The sequence below is a fragment of the Erpetoichthys calabaricus genome, chromosome 11, assembly GCF_900747795.2.
Source record: "Erpetoichthys calabaricus chromosome 11, fErpCal1.3, whole genome shotgun sequence".
NCBI lineage: Eukaryota > Metazoa > Chordata > Cladistia > Polypteriformes > Polypteridae > Erpetoichthys > Erpetoichthys calabaricus.
Window position 1 is genome coordinate 140,153,753 of NC_041404.2, and position 20,514 is coordinate 140,174,266.

Here is a 20,514-nt window from a genome sequence, read left to right on the forward strand (position 1 = left end):
AGTCACATATAAGTAGTATGGAACCATCAGGACTCTTCCTAAAGTTGTCCATGCAACCAAACTGAGTAACCAAGCAAAAAGAACCCTGGTTAGGGAGGTCACCAAGAACCCAATGGTCACCGTAACAGAGCTTCTAATGGGAAAACCTTTCAGTGGTGGCTCTGAGGCTAAAGATCTGCACTGGTATCCGGAAAGTTGCCAGTTCAAATCCCTGTTACTCCCAAATGGGGTCCTACTCCACTGAGCCCTTGACCTGCACTCCTAACCTCCAGGGGTGCTGTACAATGGCTGACCCTGAGCTCTGACCCCAAGGGATATGCAGAAACTAAGAAATTCCAAATACAAGAAATTCAATACAATTGTAAACCCATCTCAGTAGCACTTCATCAGTCAGATGTTTGTGGTGGAGTGGCCAGATGGCATTCAAAGGACACTGAGAACCTACGGAGAAAGATTCCCTGGTTTGAGGAGACAAATCTGAACACAATGTCAGGTGAAGACCTGGCACTGCTCGTCACCTGCCTAGTGCCATCCCTGTGGTGGCAGCATCACGCTATGACAAAGAGACTGGTCAGAATAGAGGGAGGGACGATTACAGTCAAATACAGAGAGGTCCTTGAAGAAAACCTGCTCCAGAGTGCAGACCTCCTCAGATTTGGACCAAAGTAGACAGCCAAAACAATAGTGGGGTGGCATGGGCACAAGTCTCTGAGTGTCCTTGAGTGGCCCAGCAAAAGCCTAAACTTGAACCCATCAGAAGTTGTGTGGAGAGATCTGAAGATGGCCGTTCACAGACATTTCCCATCCAATCTAATCTAATCCAGGGGTGCCAAGCTTGTAGAGACTTACCCAAGAAGACTGGCAAAGGAGGCTTCTACAAAGTACTGAATGAAGGGATCCAATACTGGAAGGGATGAGAGAATTCAGTGTTTGATCTCTTTGACAAATTTACAAAGCTTTCTGAAGGCGTCGTCTCACTTTGTCATTATGGGTTATTGATTGCAGGTTGATGGGCAGAAGTGGAACATTTATGCATTTAAAATTAAATCTACCACACAATGAAGTGGGCAGAAGATGAAGGGGTCTGAATGCTTTCTCAATCCGCTGTAGATAGATATATAGATATGAAATGCATTATACGTGAAAGGCGCTATATAAGAGACTGCCATACCGATGCCAATGCATCTCCTTGTCTTGTAAAGTTAACTCTGAGCAGGGACCTGAGTTCAGGTCATTGAGGCTATGAGGTAGAAGTGCCAACCGATATGCCACCAAGCCATCCTGCACAACCCCTAACAATCAGAAAAATGTTCAAGTGGTAAAAGGTGTGGCATTGCCTACTACCATATCAGGCATGACATGATGTGACCCGTTTAAGAAAAGGGGCAGCCACCGTGGTGGCATCAGTTTGGGTTGTCCGTTGTAGCCACACTGGTGGGCAGTTCTGTGGCTCTTCTTCTTCTAGATTTATCTCTCATTGCCAGGACTAGGTTGGCATTTGATGAGCCCGCTTATCTGGTAGCACATCTGTTCCTTTTCTGAGCCCATTTAAGAAATGGACGCATGCCAGGAGTCCACTGTGGGCAGGTGTCCGCTTCAAACTTGTCTGAAACACGACAAGCACGCTTTGCTGAACTTTACATTTGGTTGCCCCCTTTTCCTGGTGGCTGGCCCCTTTTTCCTTCCAGTGGTGGCTCTGGTTGCTAAGCAACAGGGCACCCATCTTCCACAATCCGTAATGCCGAATGCTGGTTTTAAGCTGGCGATGCCCGTTGCCCGTTTGTTTTCTCGCCCTTGCATGTTGTTGCCACGTCCATATTAAACAAGCCCGGCATCGGCTGTCTTTGCCCCCCACCCATCAACAGTATGTGATGGCCAGCTGATATCATTGCTGAAGATCTCAGGGGTCTGGCAGTGGGCAGAATTTCCTACAAGTGTGACGTCACATGAAGCGCCGCTCTGACATACCCCAGTGCACTCTCTGATGCCCTCTGGTGGTCTGTAATGGAGGTACAATATTCAGTCTGAGAGGTCAAACCAATGGGAGTTTTGATTAAATTTCACTGGCATGCTGGCAGAACATCCATGCTGTCTTAATTATAATGGTCTGGACCTCCCAGTAATTACTCATCTAACATCTAGGGCACACATTTAATGGTTGTGATTTGCTGGAGTTTACTTTCCTAAAGACAAAGATCAAACAAGCCATCTGGAGATGTCTGCTTAGAGAAGGAAAAGAAAAATGAGACAGAAAGAGAACTCGGAAATGGAAAATCATGCAATGGAGCACAGGAAGGGCAAATGGTCGTCTGTCACAGAAGCCTTCCCAGCCTACACGCAGTAGTCATTTGGCTCCCAGTCTTTAGATGCTCCTTCTTAGATTGAAAATCAGATGCGGTGGCAAGCAGGCGCTATAAATAAGAAAGTTCAATAACTGAGCAGTGAGCTCCACCGGGGGAGACAGAGGCCATAGGGCCCCAGTGGGGTAATTAAGAAGTAATGATGACGAGCAGACAGCCACATGCTCGATCCCAAGGACGGTCGATAAAAATAGTCAGGCACTCGGGAAAAACTAATGTCCGGGGGGATTCACTATTAATGTGACAAAAATCAATAGCTTTAGCAATTATCGTACATGGCCTTGATGGGAACGAGAAGCTTCTCGGCCAGCGACTGCTGGAAAAGCCGCTCTTCAGAGAGACCGACATATTATGTTACTACAGCGAGGTGGGGAAGTCCAGAGTGGCATGGCCAGTGTGGAAAGACCACACTGACCGCAACAGGAGTGGGGGGATCACTGACTTGACTGAGCCACTGCTACCTGGAAGTAGACCTGGACTGCAAAGCCACACCCCCTTTTAGTCTGTTAGGCCAAGCTGTATACCAGGGCTTCTGAGCCACACCCCCTTTGAGCCTACTGGGTCAGACTTCAGAACTGAACTGCGAAGCCACACCCTCTTTGAGCTTACTGGGGAAAACTGTAAATCTGGACTGCAAAGCCACGCCCTTTCTGAGCTTACTAGGCCAGACTTTAGACCTAGCCACACCCCTTTAAATTTTACTATGACAGACTTTTAGACCTGGGCTGGCAAGCCACACCCCCTTTGAGCTTACTGGGCCAGACTTCAGAACTGAACTGCAAAGCCACACCCTCTTTGAGCTCATTGGGGCAGACTGTAAATCAGGACTGAAAAGCCACACCTCCTTTGAGTCTGTTGGGGTCAGACTGAATACCTGGGCTGCAATGTCACACCCCCTTATAGTCTGTTAGGCCAGGCTGTTTACCCTCTTTGAGCTCATTGGGGCAGACTGTAAATCTGGGTTGAAAAGCCACGCCCATTTTGACCTTACTTGGCCAGACTGTAGACCTGGACTGCAATGCCACACCCCCTTATAGTCTGTTAGGCCAGGCTGTTTACCCTCTTTGAGCTCATTGGGGCAGACTGTAAATCTGGGTTGAAAAGCCACACCCATTTTGAATTTACTAGGCCAGACTTTAGACCTGGGCTGGCAAGCCACGCCCCCTTGAGCTTACTGGGGCAAACTGTAGACCCTTGGCTGCAAAACCACTCCCCTTTAGAGCTTACTGGACCAGACGTTAGACCTGGAGTGAAAAGCCACGCCCTCTTTGACCCGTCATAATGCTAGAGGGGCCACTTGGCAGGAAAAAGCTACACACACCTCTCCAATTGTGCTTCAGAGTCACCTCCATCTATTTACAGTAGACATGATGGGACACCAGGCACACCACTTCAGAACAGTGCCTTTGGAAGGAAAGCCAAATCCCCCAGCAATCAAACTGACATACAGGGCCTTATCATTATCTCCTGGGCAGTAAGTGATAGTGCTACAGGGAATATTCCACCCACCACCTAGAAGAAGATGTCACTCTCCCCTTAATATTGTCTGAAAGCCACACTCACCCATTCACAGTAGCCATGATATCATTAGGAGATAATAACTTCACCCATCACCTGTAGAAGGAAAGCCACGCCCCCAACTTCATTCCTATTTAAATACAGCTTCCCCCAATCACAGTAGTCATGATGTCATTAGGCTGCAGTAACACCACCACCTCAGAACAGCACCTTTAGATGGACAGAAACACCCCCATTTTAATTTTAAAGCCAAGCCCCCATTTCACAGTCATTGAAATTGTATTTAGGGCCTTTAGAAAACATGCCACGCCCCTTTTACTTAGTCACACTGTCGTTGGGGCCACACCCCTCTTTTAATCTGTTTCAAACCCACATCTACCCAATCCCAGTATTCATAATGTTATTAGGGTACAGAAACCTCACCACTGGCTTTAAAATAAAAGCCACGTACCCATTTTATTGTATTTAAGGCTACATCCCCTTTACCTTTGTCAAAATACCCCTGGGTCACTGCTCCACCCACTTATAGAAGCCACACCCTTGTTTCATTCTGATTCAGAGGCACACCTGCCCAATCCCTGCGTTTTTAACATCAAATATGCACATCAGTTCCAACAGTGCCTTTAGAAGACAAGCCACGCCTTCATTTAATTCTATTTAAGGGCACACCCCTTTTCTTTAGTCATAATGCCATTGATTAAACCACACCCACTACATGGAAGCCACGCCCCCTGTGTTCATAATGGCATTTGGGTTCAGGAACCCCTCCAATACCTTTAAAAGAAAAGCCGTGTCTCCATTTCATTTTAGTCATGATGCCATTGGGCACACTCCTTCCCACAACTGGAGACCACTCCCCCTCTTACAATCTCTTTCAATGACAACCCTGCCCAATCCCAGTATTCATAATGCCCTTAGGGTACAGGCACCCCATTTAGGTCTTTAGAGGAAAAGCTACACCTCCATTTAATTCCATTTAAGGCCACACCCACTGTATCTGGGGATAGTGCCCCACCCCTAACAGTTAGATGCCACGCCCCTATTTCATTCGGTTTCAAACCCACACCTGCCCAATCCTTTAGAAGAAAATCCACATTCCCATTCCATTCTGTTTAAGGGCCGCGCCCCCCGTTTCCTAGTCATAATGCCACTGAGGGCACTACCTCCACCATTCAAAAACTGCACCCCACTCATTCATTCTCCTTTTAGGCCAATCCTGCCCAGTCCCAGTATGCATAATGCCATTAGATATAGGATACCCACCAGTGCCTTCAGATGAAAAGCCAAGCTTTACGTTCATCCAACTATTTTCCTAACCCACTTATTCATGGCACAACTGGAGCCATCTCAGTACTCATCAGGCACAAGGGAGGAGAAACACCTCATTTTATTTTAAATCCTCGCTGCCAACCCCTGCAGCCAGAATGCCATTACGGACACAAATTCATTTTTGTGAGTTATAATAAGCTGTGCTCCAGAACGCGTCCTTAAAACCGTCCAGGGTTCAAACCGTTAAGTTTCTCGCTGACGTTCGCGCGCGCTCGCCCTTATTTAACCCGCAGCTCAACAGCTGAGTTTTCAGCCGCCAAATTGGCTCGTCGATCAGGAAGAGGCTCATTAGAATGGCTGATTAGAAATGACTGCTTGGAAATGAGAACACACCGCGGCAAAATGTTCCCAATCGACGGCTCCGTCAGGGAGCGCGCCCGGCGCACCTGCGCCTGTCATGTAGCGTTACCGTCGGCGGCTCGGCCTTCTGTCCGGGCAGATGCGCAGCCCTCTGCCTCCCGCACGCCTCGCCCGCCAAGTGCACAGATGACGGCGCCTTTTCATTTCATTTCCGTACCCTCGTTCTTCTTCTGCTTCTTTGAATGTGGGCGATGCCAACACCCGGTAACATTTGCGTGTGGCCAAACGGATTATCGTTTCGCCGGTCTGAGGTCTCCTCCTTAGACATTCAGGAAAAGTGAAAACGCCGGAGGAGCGGTCCAAGGCAGCCATCTGCACAGCAGCAGCCTGAAAAACGACAGGAACGAAGGAAACGGAACCCGCAGAAAAGGCCGACTCTGCCATTATGAAGCGGGCAGGCTGGCATCAGTGGGGCAGCAGCTGACGAGCATTCAGTCAATGCCCGGCTAATATAGCTCCTTTTGTGCGTTACAGAATTAGTACAAAACCGTACAGCACAAAGCAAAAAAGGAAACGCGGAGATGAAATGGAGTCACCCAAATGCCACGTTGGCATCTGCGCAGTTGGCAAAAACAGTGCAAAAAAAAAGCAACGTGCAAGTATCGTGCTTAAACACTATTGAGGTCGCTACACATCCACACAGTCAGTCGGCAGTCATCGGTGGACACTTAAAAAACAACTTTGAGACTTAAAATAGCGTCTTTCATAGTGAAACTCGACCCAAAGTGCTTTACACCTCAGCACACGTTAGTGCTCTTCCATAATGGGAGTAACCCTAACCCTCTGGAGGAGACCACTATGAGATTTTATACCCAAATACTTTACACTACATAATAGATAGATGTGAAAGGTACTATATAATAGATAGATAGATTTGTGAAAGGGTATCTATATATCTATCTATTATATAGTGCCTTTCATATCTATCTATCTATCTATTATATAGTGCCTTTCATATCTATCTATCTATCTATCTATCTATCTATCTATCTATTATATAGTGCCTTTCATATCTATCTATCTATCTATCTATCTATCTATCTATCTATCTATCTATCTTATATAGTGCCTTTCACATCTATCTATCTAACAGATAAATAGATTTGTGAAAAGTGCTATGTTAGATAGATAAATGTGAAAGGCACTATATAATAGATCAAAAGATATATAAATGGCACTGTATGATAAACAGATGTGAAAGGCACTATATGACATATTGAGATATAAAAAGATGTGAAAGGAGCTATATCAGATGATAGATGTGAAAGGCACTACTGCATATAATAAGATAGATAGATAGATAGATAGATGTGAAAAACACTATATAAGATAGATAGATAGATATGAAAGTTGCTATATAAGATACATAGATAGATAGATATAAAAGGCGCTATATAAGATAGATAGATAGATATGAAAGGCACCATATAATAAGATAGATAGATGTGAAAGGCGCTATATAAGATAGATAGATAGATAGATATGAAAGGTGCTATATAAGATAGATAGATAGAAAGATATAAAAGGCGCTATATAAGATAGATAGATAGATATGAAAGGCACTATATAATAAGACAGATGTGAAAGGTGCTATATAAGATAGATAGATAGATAGATAGAAGCGAGCACTATATATGAAAGGCACTATATGATAGATAGATATGAAAGGCTCTATATGATAGATAGGTAGATAGATGTGAAAGGCGCTATATAATAGATAGATTAGAAGCTTTCAACAGAAGTTCAAAACTATTACTACAATACAACATCCTCCTCCCTCACACACACACAACAATTACACAAAGGAAGACTTTTTGATTTGGCTAAAGAGTCCTGGTGAGTTGCTATAAAGCCGTGTTGCTGTTGTTATGATGGACCGCCAGTTGTGTTTCGTGTCACACTCATAATGAAGTCCTCAGTTGCTGGTGCGCCACATTGTTCAGTTTTGTCTTCATCCTCTGCTCCACTGCCACCTCCAGAGGGTGCCGAGGGTGTCCCATAACTGACCCTGCCTTCTTCTTCAGCGTGTTGCCTTGGTGGTCCTCTCTTTTTGTGATGTTACCACCCCAGCACACACCACACCGGCTGTCACAAAGCTGGGGGACGCATAAAGGATTTCAGTGCTGGTTTGAGCGCGAGTGTCAGATGGTAAAGTAAAGGCCACCGTAACAAGCCCCGCTGCCTGGTGACATTTCCTGCGGGGTCCTGTGATTAGGATTTCAGGCTCGTGTCTGTTTTCGTCAGGTTGTCTCCCGGCTGTGCCGTCCCGTATCGTTTTCCTAAATTGATTTGTGACATTCCTCCTGAGAGGATCGGAGAAAGTGAATTTGTGAATTAATTTCCCATTTCTCTCAGCTATTTACAGGGCTTGAATCAATAAAATGCTAATGAGGGGCTATCATCTTGCACATGGCAGGAAAACTAAAAAAAGATGACATTTATAATCCGTCTCAGGGTGCCCGCGTGCAGCATCTTTTGTTTTATTTTTTTGTTTTCTGTCAGAGGATGTCCATTTTTTTAAGGTTGTGGGCTTCTGTAATAGTAACTGAATACCCACCAGCCCTCCCACCCCCCAATACTGTAATTGTACTTCTCTTCGATTTCAAGACTCACTACATCTTTGCAAGCCCTCAGTTTTAGTATGTGGTGCTGTTCAAGTGCTATGGGCATAATGGGCACTGGCTAGGGGGGCCCATAAGAATAGGGATCCCACAATGTTTCTGATGCCTATGTATGTTTCTGTTTAACTATCAAAATAGGGGGGCCAGTGCACTACTTTGCCCAGGGGTGTCTATGATGGCCCCAAACCAGCTGGGTGGCATCTGCCGTCAGCAGCAGAGGGTCGGCAGAGTGATTGGTGACTTAGGAGCGTCGCCTCACATGCAGTTTTGCATAATTGCCCCTTAAATTCACTTTCTGTGTGACTTCACAAATGTGAAACATAAAACTAACAAAGCTGAGTGTTTGGAAGTCTGCAGACCCGAAACGTCATCTCGTTTTGTTCTTTTGCAGCCTTCTGATGAAATCACTTCAGTTTGTTTTTCTCCCACATCAAGCAACACTCAGTGCCCCTTAATGACAAAGTGACAACAGAATAAAAGAAATGCTTGCAAATTAACTAAAAAAAATGAACTGTTAAGAAAGGAAGTTCTTTGCAGTTTTTTTTAGGGGTTCATTTTTTTACTTGTTAATTTTTTTTTATCACACAGAATTAAATTTCATTTTCCTTTTGTTTTTGAACTTGTTGCTTTATCACACCATCTTGTTCTTCTAGCAATGTACGTTCATTGGCACGACACGTTGGCTGTCACTAAAAGGGGCTGCGGCCCTGGAAGTCAAGTCACGTGAGGTGATCGGTATGGCGTTCTTGGAGCTTGTGGTGGGATGCAATGAGGTTCAGGACTGATGTGAACGAGAAAGGGTCAAACCTGCAGGGGGCTCGAAATCAGTCAGGCAGCCGACAATCCGTCCTCTCCAGCTTCTGTTTACTCTGCCGCTTTCATTTATCTCTCCATGCTGTTCATTTGTTATGTCATGTTAATATTGTTCTGTCCAATTAGATACATAGATAGATAGATAGATAGATAGATAGATAGATAGATAGATAGATAGATAGATAGATAGATAGATAGATAGATAGATAGATAGATAGATAGATAGATAGATAGATAGATATGTGAAAGGCACTATATGATAGATAGATAGATAGATAGATAGATAGATAGATAGATAGATAGATAGATAGATAGATAGATAGATAGATAGATAGATATGCGAAAGGCACTATATGATAGATAGATAGATAGATATGTGAAAGGCACTATATGATAGATAGATAGATAGATAGATAGATAGATAGATAGATAGATAGATAGATAGATAGATAGATAGATAGATAGATAGATAGATGTGAAAAGCGCTATATTGGTGGAAGTCAGATAGGATTTTATTTTTAGGGGGAAATTTGGATTTTTACAGAATCTCAATAAATAAATAAATAACATTATTAGATGTGTTATTGGTTTTGTTACGTTTAAATATATTTCTATTCTGTCCATCACTGCTAGGCACTCTCAGCCCATCGAGGGAGGCTGGCTGGGCGCTGAGTCCATGTGGTTTATTTTAAGGTGCCCCCGGTCAGGTTTGGTGGTCATTTTGTATTTTCTCCAATTTTGATTACTGGCTTTCTGGTTACTGTGTTGTGTTTTTTCCGACACTGCAACACCTTTTGCTCTTTTGAGCCTCTCCTTGTATTTTCCTTTTTCTGTAAATGGATGTCCTCTTTTTCAAAGTTCTTTTGGGACTCTGGCAGCCGGAGTTTCCAGGACTCTCCCTCTGGTGAGACATGTTGAGGCTCTCTTGTGATTTTTGAACTTTATAGCCGATTCTCCATTTTGAGGCCTTGACAGCCGACCATTTTCCACAGTGGTCAGGCCGCCTGGCAGTGGGCCTTATCTGGGCATGCGGTCTGCTCCGCTTTCTGGCTCCGTTTTTGCGGCTCCCTCCTTTTTGCTGTTCTTCTATATTTTAAGAATCAAAACACAAAGGGCGGGATGGTAACCCAAAGTTGAAGGCACAACACGAGTCAGCAGCCAGTCGCCAAACCAAACACTAGCACGGAGTAGAGTGAGGAATGCAGCATATCACCACTAGGTGGCACCGTGATGAAGCGCGAAGGCGCAGCCCTCACCACTGCTCTGCAGTGCCCCCTCACTGTTATTTTTTATTTCTAATATTAGGATTATCTATAATAATAAAAGGCAAAGCCCTCACTGACTGACTCACTCACTGACTGACTGACTGACTGACTGACTCATCACTAATTCTCCAACTTCCCGTGTAGGTGGAAGGCTGAAATTTGGCAGGCTCATTCCTTACAGCTTACTTACAAAAGTTAGGCAGGTTTCATTTCGAAATTCAAAGCGTAATGGTCATAACTGGAACATATTTTTTGTCCATACACTGTAATGGAGGAGGCGGAGTCACGTATCGCGTCATCACGCCTCCTACGTAATCACGTGAACTAAAAACAAGGAAGACATTTACAGCACGAGTCACACGCGGGAACGAAGGTAAATGACGTTAATTTTTGACTGTCTTTTAATACTGTGTAAGCATACATATTAACACATGTGCAATTAAACGTGTGCATTTACGGGGTGATTTCTGAGGCTTAAAAGCTCACCTTTTATCAAACGCGGGAAGAAAGGTAACTGACGTTGTTCACTGTCTTTTAATACTGTGTAACCATACATATTAACACATGTCCAATTAAACGTGTGCATTTACGGGGTGATTTCTCAGGCTTAAAAGCTCGCCTTTTACTAAAAAGGTAAATGCAAAACTATTTTCAATCAGTTTATTGAAACGCTCCCGTTAAGGATTGCAATAACATATTCGTGAGATAAAAGAACGAAGTAGGGGGAAATGGAGGAACAGCCGCAAACAGCGAAGAGCAAAAAATTTATTAAACAATTGAGAACGGAGCGAGTTAAGCATACAAGCATGTTCATAAGGGAAACAAAGCACGGTGTAAAACGTAAGTTTAAATTAAGTTTATAGAAAGGCTCCCGCTGCGGATTGCAATAACATATTCGCGAGATAAAAGTTTAATGAGAAGACACGAGGTATAAACGAAGCACACGCCATGGCGCAACGTTAGGGGCAACAGTTTCAACCATTCTATGATCTGCTTCTCGCAACTGAAAGACGGCACATGGCGGATGTTAGCCGACTTGCTGACCGCAACGTTAGGGGCTTCAACTATGGCACTGACGCCACATCTCAGTGCCAACACTTTGCAGACTCTACTTAAAAGACACGCCCTCCTCACTGGACAGTTAAAAACACCAATCAAACTAACGATGACATCAAGTATTACCCAATCACAAATAGGAAAGGAGGCATCTTCATAAAATGCGTGTGGGATGATTTGCATGACACGCTGCTTTAAAAAAAAAATGATAAAAAAAATACGGGATAAATCCTGTCCAGTATTGATTCAAAACGGGACGCGCAATTTCATTCTCAAACACGGCACGATTCCGTATTTTAAAGGACGGGTGGCAACCCTACAGTGCCAGGTAACCACCCATACAATCAGATTGTGATTCAGACTAGGAATGCAATGAATGTAATTACCCCGATCTACATACAAGGCGAAAGTCTTGCAACATTCAAAGATGATGGTTTGGGATAAGTACACCATACAACATAAAAGAGCTTATAAAGCCTTGAACCGAAAAAAGCAAGATCTCAGAGATCGTAAAAAAAAAAAAGGAGGTAATGTCGTTTTACTCGCTGTACATTTTAGTCAAACATTACCAGTTATTCCACGAGGGAGACCAGCAGATGAACTCAACGCGTGTTTAAAATCCATGCTTCTCCCACGCTCGGTTATATGTCGCGTGTTCTCGGGTAGGTACACCAAAAAATGTATACATTTAAGCATGTAATGGGCAAAGAAAAAATGAGGTATACCCGAAGGCACTGCAGTAGTACTCAATGTAACTTTACTTCTTAAATGTTAATGTTTTACTGTTTAATAATTTATACGCTTCTTATATATTGTTCAAATTCTTTTATCAAAATACCAGTGACCGCGCAATGCACGATAACATGGAGTGAATACACCATACGCATCTGCCCACGGCCGCCCTGGTGTGTGCAGATAGGAGTTGATTCTAAAATAAAATAAACATAAAAAGAGTAATACATTCATCACCCATAAAGCGGATAGCAGACGTGACGTATTATATGTGTACCAGATTTCAAGTCAATAGGTGAAACGGTTTGCAAGCTACAGGTGATTTAAAATCCTGGACAGACCAACGAAAAGCCACAGTAGCAAATTATAGAAGAAGATTTTACTGTTTAATAATTTATATTTATATGAAATGTGCTTCTTATATATTACTTCATATTCTCATATGATAATGATGTTAATGTTGTTTATATTGATTTCTATGTTATTGTAAGTGCATCTATGTGTGTATATGTGTGTGTATATGTGTATATGTATATATATATGACAGCAACACTCATAACAATGACAACACAATTACATTGACAATCATGTTACGTTATTTTTAAAATGTTTCCTTTACTTTTTCATAACCTCTTTAACACACTACTTCTCCGCTGCGAAGCGCGGGTATTTTGCTAGTCTCAAATAAGATAGAGAACACGTGGACACTTTCAACGCTGTTAAATTTATAGCATATTATGGGCTGCTGTTTCTAACCTCTGTATTTTTCTCTTTCTTTTCTTTTCTTTTTTTGTGCCCAGCGTCAGAAAAGGTCGTCGACGATTTCTACTCCAAGCGGCGACACCTGGCCGAGCTGGCGGCCAAAGGCAGCCTGCCACTCCACCCGGTGCACATGGAGCCGGAGGAGAGCGTCCACTACAGCCCGGATCTGACGGGCGGCAAGCAGAACGGCCACAAATCCAAAGCCAACAAGATGCACACGCACCCACTGGCCTTCAACTCCAACACGCTGAAGGGCTGGGACCAGAGCGAGCCCACCGGCCGCCGGTCAGCCTACGTCCCCAAGAAGCCCTGCACGGTGGAGCAGATGAATGAGCTTCAGGGTACCCGAGGCCAGCACTACCTGCCCCCTCAGCCGTACTTTGTGACCAACAGCAAAACAGAAGTGACCGTCTAGATCCCCCCAGCCCCCTTCAGCTGTACAGAAAGAGTGGGACCCGCGACCCGGTCCTGGGACGGGGGAGGGGGGTGGTGGGGGTGGTCCTGATTGTCGGGATGGCCACTTGTAACTCCAGCCCCACTTACTGTGCTGTGATAGCGAGTCGGGACGCCTGGAAAAATACAAAGCAAAACTGAACAACTGAACTACAAAGATCTGCAGCATGCAAGCGCCTTGGGGCGCACGTGACAAGTGTGCGGCGAGGGGACAGAGACGTGACAAAAAACCAACACGAACTACCAATAAAGCGAGGAGTGTGTGTGTTAGGGGTCGATGGAGGAACCCAACTATAGCAATACTGGTGTCAGTTTGTCAGAGTGGAGCCTAAAGGACCACAGCAAAGTGGGAGACGGGCTGACGTACCCAAGTGTCACTTGTCTGCACAACGGCGGCCATCTTTTTCTGCAGGTGGCTGGTGGGCACCGACTCTGTACAAAGTGAAAGTTGTACGCACGCACGCAGATTGAGTTGCGCCGTCCGGAAAGGAAAACCCACAGGCAGCTTTCCTCTGAAAATTCCACGAGGTTCCTGTAATTCCCAATCCGTAGAAGAAGGAAGGTCTCCTGGGTGAATTCCCTCTTGTCTCCTGTGTTTATTTATCGAGTCTCATTCCAACGCGTGAGGTTGTGCCTTTCTCGTATTTCTCAAGTCCGCTCCAGAACTCCAATCTCGTAGTGATTATTTGAAAATGTTTTTTTTGTTTTGTTTTTGTTTTGTTTTTTTTTTTCGTTTTTCAATGTCACGCTTGGCTTTCCGACGGTACGGTGGATGTGTTTAATTGTAAAAAATCCCCTTCTATTTGTTCTTCTTCTTCTTCTTATCATCCGTTTGACATATCGACGGAAAAACGAAATCCAAGGAAGCTCCTTTTTATCACAGCAGGTTCATTAATAAACCACTTGGGACATCATTGAGTGAGAATTATTGTGGGGGTGGGGGGTGGTATTATGGGATGGACGCTTTTGTGACCAGTGGGTGGCGCAACTCCATAGCATCCATCAGCGAAAATCCTGAAAAAAAATGGCAGTAGTGTCCAAGGGAAAGAAAAAATTCCAAAAATTTACGTGAATAAAACAAGCTCATTAGAAATGGATTCCCTGGACTTCAAAACTATTCTACATGGGAAAAAAAAATTATGTGAAGGAAAAAATCCTGAAAAAATGAAATATGGTGGCAAACCATAATGAAAATAAAAAATTAAAAGTCTTGGCAGGGTTTGCACTCTGCAAAATGAGTGTACAGCACCTCGTGACCCCAGTTTTTAAAGCACAACGTGTCACTAGGATTTGTCACCAGGTGGTGCCGTCACTTGAGTTTTCTGCCCCACCAAATAACCAATGGCGAATCTAATTGGGTGGCAACCCCCATAACGGATCTTCAAGACGATGGCTGCATCAACTGGCTGCCCTTTTTCCGCTTGAAATGTAGAAGACACTTCATAAGAGGACCACTGGCCAATCAGGCGTCACAACTCCACAAAAGTCCCCAAATGACGACCAGTCAAATTTGACTCACACAGGGCACCAAGGCTGGCACTGAGTATCGTAAATTTGAGGGTCCGCCTTTGTAAAGGACCTCATTAGTGGAGGTCAGACCGAAGGCTCAGCTGGACATTGTTATTATCACCGTGTCTTTCGCAGGGTCTATGGGTTTGAGCGAATTCGATTTTTTTTTGTCTTTTTTTGCCATTGTTGGCAAATTTTTATCCTTACGGTTCAATGCAAGTTTAGGTAAAATTTTTTTACAGCCAGCATATAAATTTAAAGATGACTGGCAACGCTTTTAGGTAAAGTGAATTCCCATAACATGTAACTCTTGAATCCCAAAGTAGACCACCTGAGCCAACCATCTTCCCCAGAGGGCATCCAGGACTGGAATCTGAGGTGTCTGTGCCTGTCTCGGCACTGGAAGGAGAGGCTGACTGTGAACCTGGAAGTCCTGGGGTCTGTACGTGTTCAGCCTCTGTGCATCAGGAAGTGAAAGGCAAGGGGGGGGGGGGGCGAGGCTCTAAGCGGTTTCTGGCCGGTGGCACACGGGGAGTCACCACTCTTAAGTGACTTGCACTCCCCGGTTCCAGCTGTGCTGAAGATCTATGCATAGGGACACGACGGCAGCACCATTACAGTTTAGAGAGGCGCTATAAATGTGATGTATTGATGGGCGAGCGGGCACTGTCCTGTTCCAGGAGGTCACCAGCTCTACCTCTGGACACAAACCGACTCGTCAGTACCGCCAGCAGCCAGTTGGGCACTGCTTGTTTTATTCAGGGCTCCCACGTCTCGGCTCTTTGCCTCTTCTGAGCTCCTTTCTTGCATTTCAAACTCGCACCTCTGAGACACTCGCCGGCGGGTTTTACTGTTTTGACGTTTGGATACCTGCTTTGTTCGTTTTCTTTTAGACGTCTGACAACACTGTCGAGAAAAGTGCAAAAAAAATAAAATTAACGGAGCAACACCGGCATTCTGTCCTATGAGAAGGAAATACAAAAAAAATAAAAAGTTGTGCATCCATTGGAATCAACGCGGCCATCGGGAAGCAAACCAACACTCCTCTGATTCAAGTCAGGTGTGTCAGGGCAGAATGAGGCCGTGACAATGGGAAATCTGGGAAGAGAGCAGGAATGAGAAAGGAGGGGTGGGAAAAAGGATGACCAGATGTCAGTCAAATATGAGGAGGACAGGAATGAGGAATGATCAGATATCCATCAGGAATGAGGAATGATCAGAAGTCCATTGAAAATTAGGAATAATGGAGCGGGAAATAGGAATGATCAGATGTCAATCGGGAATGAGGAAAAATGATGTAGGATCAGATATCCATCGATAATGAAGAATAATGGAGCGGGACTTAGGAATGATCAGATGTTAATCAGAAATGAGGAGGATGGAAATAAAGAATAATCAGATGTCAATCAGGAATGAGGAACAAAAGGGTAGGAATAAGGAATGATCAGAGATCCATCGATAATGAGAAATAATGGAGTGGGAAATAGGAACGATCAGATGTCAATCAGGAATGAGGAATAATGGGGTGGGATTCTGGAATGCAGAATGAGCAGATGTCAATCAAGACTGAGGAATGATGGGGCAGGAATGAGAAATGATCAGATATCCTTCGATAATGAAGAATTATGGAGCGGGAATTAGGAATGATCAGATGTTAAACAGAAATGAAGAGGATGGGTATAAAGAATGATCAGATGTCATTCAGGAGAGAGGAATGATGGATTGTGAATGAAAAATGAGTAGATGTCAATGAGGAATGATAGGATAGGAAAAAGGAAAAATCAGATGTCGATCAGGATTGAGGAATAATGGGATGGGAATGAGGAATGATCAGATGTCAATAAATAATAAGGCATAATGGAGCAGGAAATAGGAATGGTCAGATGTTAATCAGAAATGAGGAGGATGGGTATAAAAATGATCAGATGTCATTCAGTAATTAGGAATAATAGGGTGGGAATGAAAAATGAGTAGATGTCAATCAGGACTGGTGGGACAGAATTATGGAAAAATCAAATGTCAATCAGGAATGAGGAATGATGGGTGGGAATGAGGATCAGATGCCAGACTTTAATTAAGAATGAAGAGGATGGGAATTATTAGATGTCAGTCAAGAATGAGGAATGATGGAGGCAGGAATAAGGAATGATCAGATGCAAATTAAGGATGAGAAGAATAGGAATAGGGAATAATAGAGGGAAATACAAATAGATAATGTCAGAGATGGGAAATGATGAGGCGGGGAAAAAGAATGATCAGATATCCATAAAGGATGAGAAGGGTGGGAATGAAAACCAATGTTTGTAAGGATAAGTGATGGTGAAAAGTGGGATGAGGAATGATGGAGTCCATGAAAAGGAATACTAAGAGGTATTTAGGAATGATAGAGCAGGACAAAGGATGAATTGTGAGGTCCCAAGTGAAGAAGTGTGGGTTAGGGATGAGGAATGATTGGACAGAAATGTATAATAATGAATTGTCAGCCAGGATGGAGTAAGTGAGGGAGGTGAGAAGTAAGGAATTGTGGGGCAGAAATGAAAAAGGATGGGTCATGGAAAAGATGAATGGAGTAAGAAGAGTGTAGGAATGTAAGGTCGAGGGTGTGGAATGGGAAGGGGAAGAAGATTTTGGTGGTGGGGATTAATTTGAAGGGGTCATGGAAATTGGGGTGCAGAAGATGGAGAATAAGTTGGGGAGAAGGAAAGTTGAACTTATGGATGAGGAACAGTGGGTTTGGAGTGAAGAATGGAAATGGAAAGTGGTGGCTCTGGGAGGACTCTGGGACAAGAATGGGGCGCAGGGTCGAGGATCAGGCATTGCACTGCAGACCAGATTTTGGGAGTGGGGTGAGGAAAGAGGAAAACCAAGAAGGGTGATGAAGAATATTGTGGTGAGGATGAGGAAGGGTAAACCGGAGGATAGCTTGAGCTTCAGAATGGGGTGGACATCTGCTACATTCCTGTCCACATAGAGTGATGATGGACATCTTAATATCACCCCTTTGAGAGTGTAAATGAGGAACGGGACCCTTGCAGTCTCATCAACGCAGTGTGAGATATGACAAGGAATGGGGGGCCGAAAAAACACACTGCTTGCCACTGGTTTCCATGCCATGGCAGTTCCAGTTCTGGGCTCAAGGAGGCGCTGCGTCTCAGATCTTCTTATCTTCTTTAAATGGTTAGCTGTGCTGAATCCAATTAATCAGTTAATCAATTGTCATTTTATAAAGTGCCCACCATGGAGCACACCATCTCAAGATGCTCTTCAAAACATAAAAAACTTGGGAATGTGAAGAGGGAAGGATGCTAGCATAGACATTGGGGATAAATGAGTGCCCATGTTGGAGATGAGGTCCATGTCCTCCTGTCCTCCTGCTCTTGGCTTTGGTTTATCCGTCTGCTGGGCTTTGAGATTCATTAAAATGACATCTCTTTGGTGAAACTTCTAGACAATCCCAATGCAACTGTCAAGGAACAATCCGTCACTCTCAACAGGCCTCTTTGCCTGTCAGTGTGGTGGCCATCGGCACACATTCAAGTTGGTCACCAGCCACAGTTTGTCACTAGTGAGTGAGTTCTGGCCAGGAAAGGGTGTGGTCCACTGTCACATGTGGCCCCAAGCCTGAGGTCCTGAGATCTTTTTTATTGCAATCAAATCCAATGCAAAAAAAACAATTTCTTGTCCAGACAGTCCCTCAGTTTTTTAGATGATTGGACAAGAAGTGCAATCAGCGTTGGGCACAGTCTCCAAGAAAATGGAATCGGTGAAACCCGCCCCGCCGTGATGAGTGCTCTGAACTGCCATGGGACCTTCAGCTTGGTGGAATAACAGCCAAGGGTGACAAGACAACTGGGAGAGATGGGACAGGGGAGACCCGAGGTCAAGGCTAGGCTGGCACCGTGCTACAGTGTGCCCCCTGATCTGGGCTGATGTTGACGATGCCAGTCTGGGCCTGTTTGGGCGTGGTGGACAGTTTGGTTCATGGATGACGAAAACACACTGCGTCCAGTCACTGGGCTCCAAAACTAAAGGCAGAAGGTCAACAAAAGGCAAAGCTCTCGAGTTCTGCTGAGCTTCCTTCACGTCTGTGGGATCAGCAGACGTCCATCGTGACTGTTTGATAAAAGTGAACTGCTGTTCATTCAACCGCGTCATCTGCTTTACTGTGAGTACAAAAACAAGGAGAAACAAACGAAAACTTCTGTTCAGCCGTTCTCTTCTGTTGTTTGTTTTTAATTTCATTTCCTTTTTTCTTAGAATGCTGATTTGTAAAATAACAGTAAATATTCACTGTACTGAGGTCAATTTCTTACGTGGCAATAAAACTGAATTCTGAACTTCATCCTGCGTGTGGACTCCTCATTCCTGACTTGGTCCATGATAAACACGGGGAGACGGACAGATAGGTGTGGAGGATGCTGTAAAATAATTAAGATTACAAAGGAACTCGGATAGATGGATAGATGTGAAAGGCACTGTATAGATAGATAGATAGATAGATAGATAGATAGATAGATAGATAGATAGATAGATAGATAGATAGATAGATAGATAGATAGATAGATGAAAGGCACTATTTAATAGATAGATAGATAGATAGATAGATAGATAGATAGATAGATAGATAGATAGATAGATAGATAGATAGATAGATAGATAGATAGATAGATAGATAGATAGATAGATGAAAGGCACTATTTAATAGATAGATAGATAGATAGATAGATAGATAGATAGATAGATAGATAGATAGATAGATAGATAGATAGATAGATAGATAGATGAAAGGAGCTATATAGATAGATAGATAGATAGATAGATAGATAGATAGATAGATAGATAGATAGATAGATAGATAGATAGATAGATAGATAGATAGATGAAAGGAGCTATATGATAGATAGATAGATAGATAGATAGATAGATAGATAGATAGATAGATAGATAGATAGATAGATAGATAGATAGATAGATAGATAGATGTCCCAAAGAGGTGGAAGGGGGGGACAAAGCCCCTCAACTGGCCCCATTGCACTTCAAACTGACATCTTTTATCTGGAATTCAGCCCGTGAATGGCGAGGCAGAGTTTGAAGTGCCCGCTGCCCAATTAATGCCCCGTCGACACAGGCTCGCCATTATTTAGCATACAAAAGGAAGCCTGGCGCTCAACTAGCGGTAATGGAGATGCCGTCCCCGAGGAACACTTTGCGCTCGCTCTGCTCGTGATAACTCAGGCCTGATGTCTTCCCTCCAGTTAATGGTCTCCTTAGTGAGAATTACAGGCAGGATGAGCGAGACGCCAGGCTGCAGTGCTCCCCTGGCATTAGTGTAGGCTGCACACACTTAAGTGGAATGCCAGCCATTAATTCTCCTTAAAGTCGTGTTTTTGGGAGCGACATGCCGGCCCTCCTGCTCTTCTACCCACCCAGCCATGTGTCATTCCTGATGGCCCAGTAACTTGGCACCTTTTCACAATGAGGGCATGTGCCCAAGTCATTATGAAACGGCACACAACTCTGCCACCAATCTGCTTCTCAGTGTCTTGTTTGCCATCTGGTCACACTCGCAAAAAAAAAGACCCTGCAGTATCTGAAGTTCCACCATTAGAGGTCGCTCCACAACCCCTCCCTGACACAGCCTCACGTGGTCAGCTAGTTACTCAGGTGGGCACTGAGTGATGAGACCTGAACGGATAAAACCACAAAGATGCCATCTGTGTTGGCACCTTGACAGCA

General features: G+C 44.1%; 1 protein-coding gene across 1 annotated transcript in view; it reads left to right on the forward strand.

Annotated features, from left to right (window-relative positions):
- Nucleotides 1–19,120, forward strand: part of shisa9a (shisa family member 9a) — a 196,867-nt gene extending 177,747 nt beyond the window's left edge. Inside the window, exon 4 of the mRNA XM_051933807.1 lies at nucleotides 12,855–19,120. Within this exon, the coding sequence (XP_051789767.1) occupies nucleotides 12,855–13,231 (377 nt within the window). The 3' untranslated portion in view covers nucleotides 13,232–19,120. The remainder of the gene's footprint in view (nucleotides 1–12,854) is intronic.
- The last annotated feature ends 1,394 nt before the right edge of the window (nucleotides 19,121–20,514 follow it).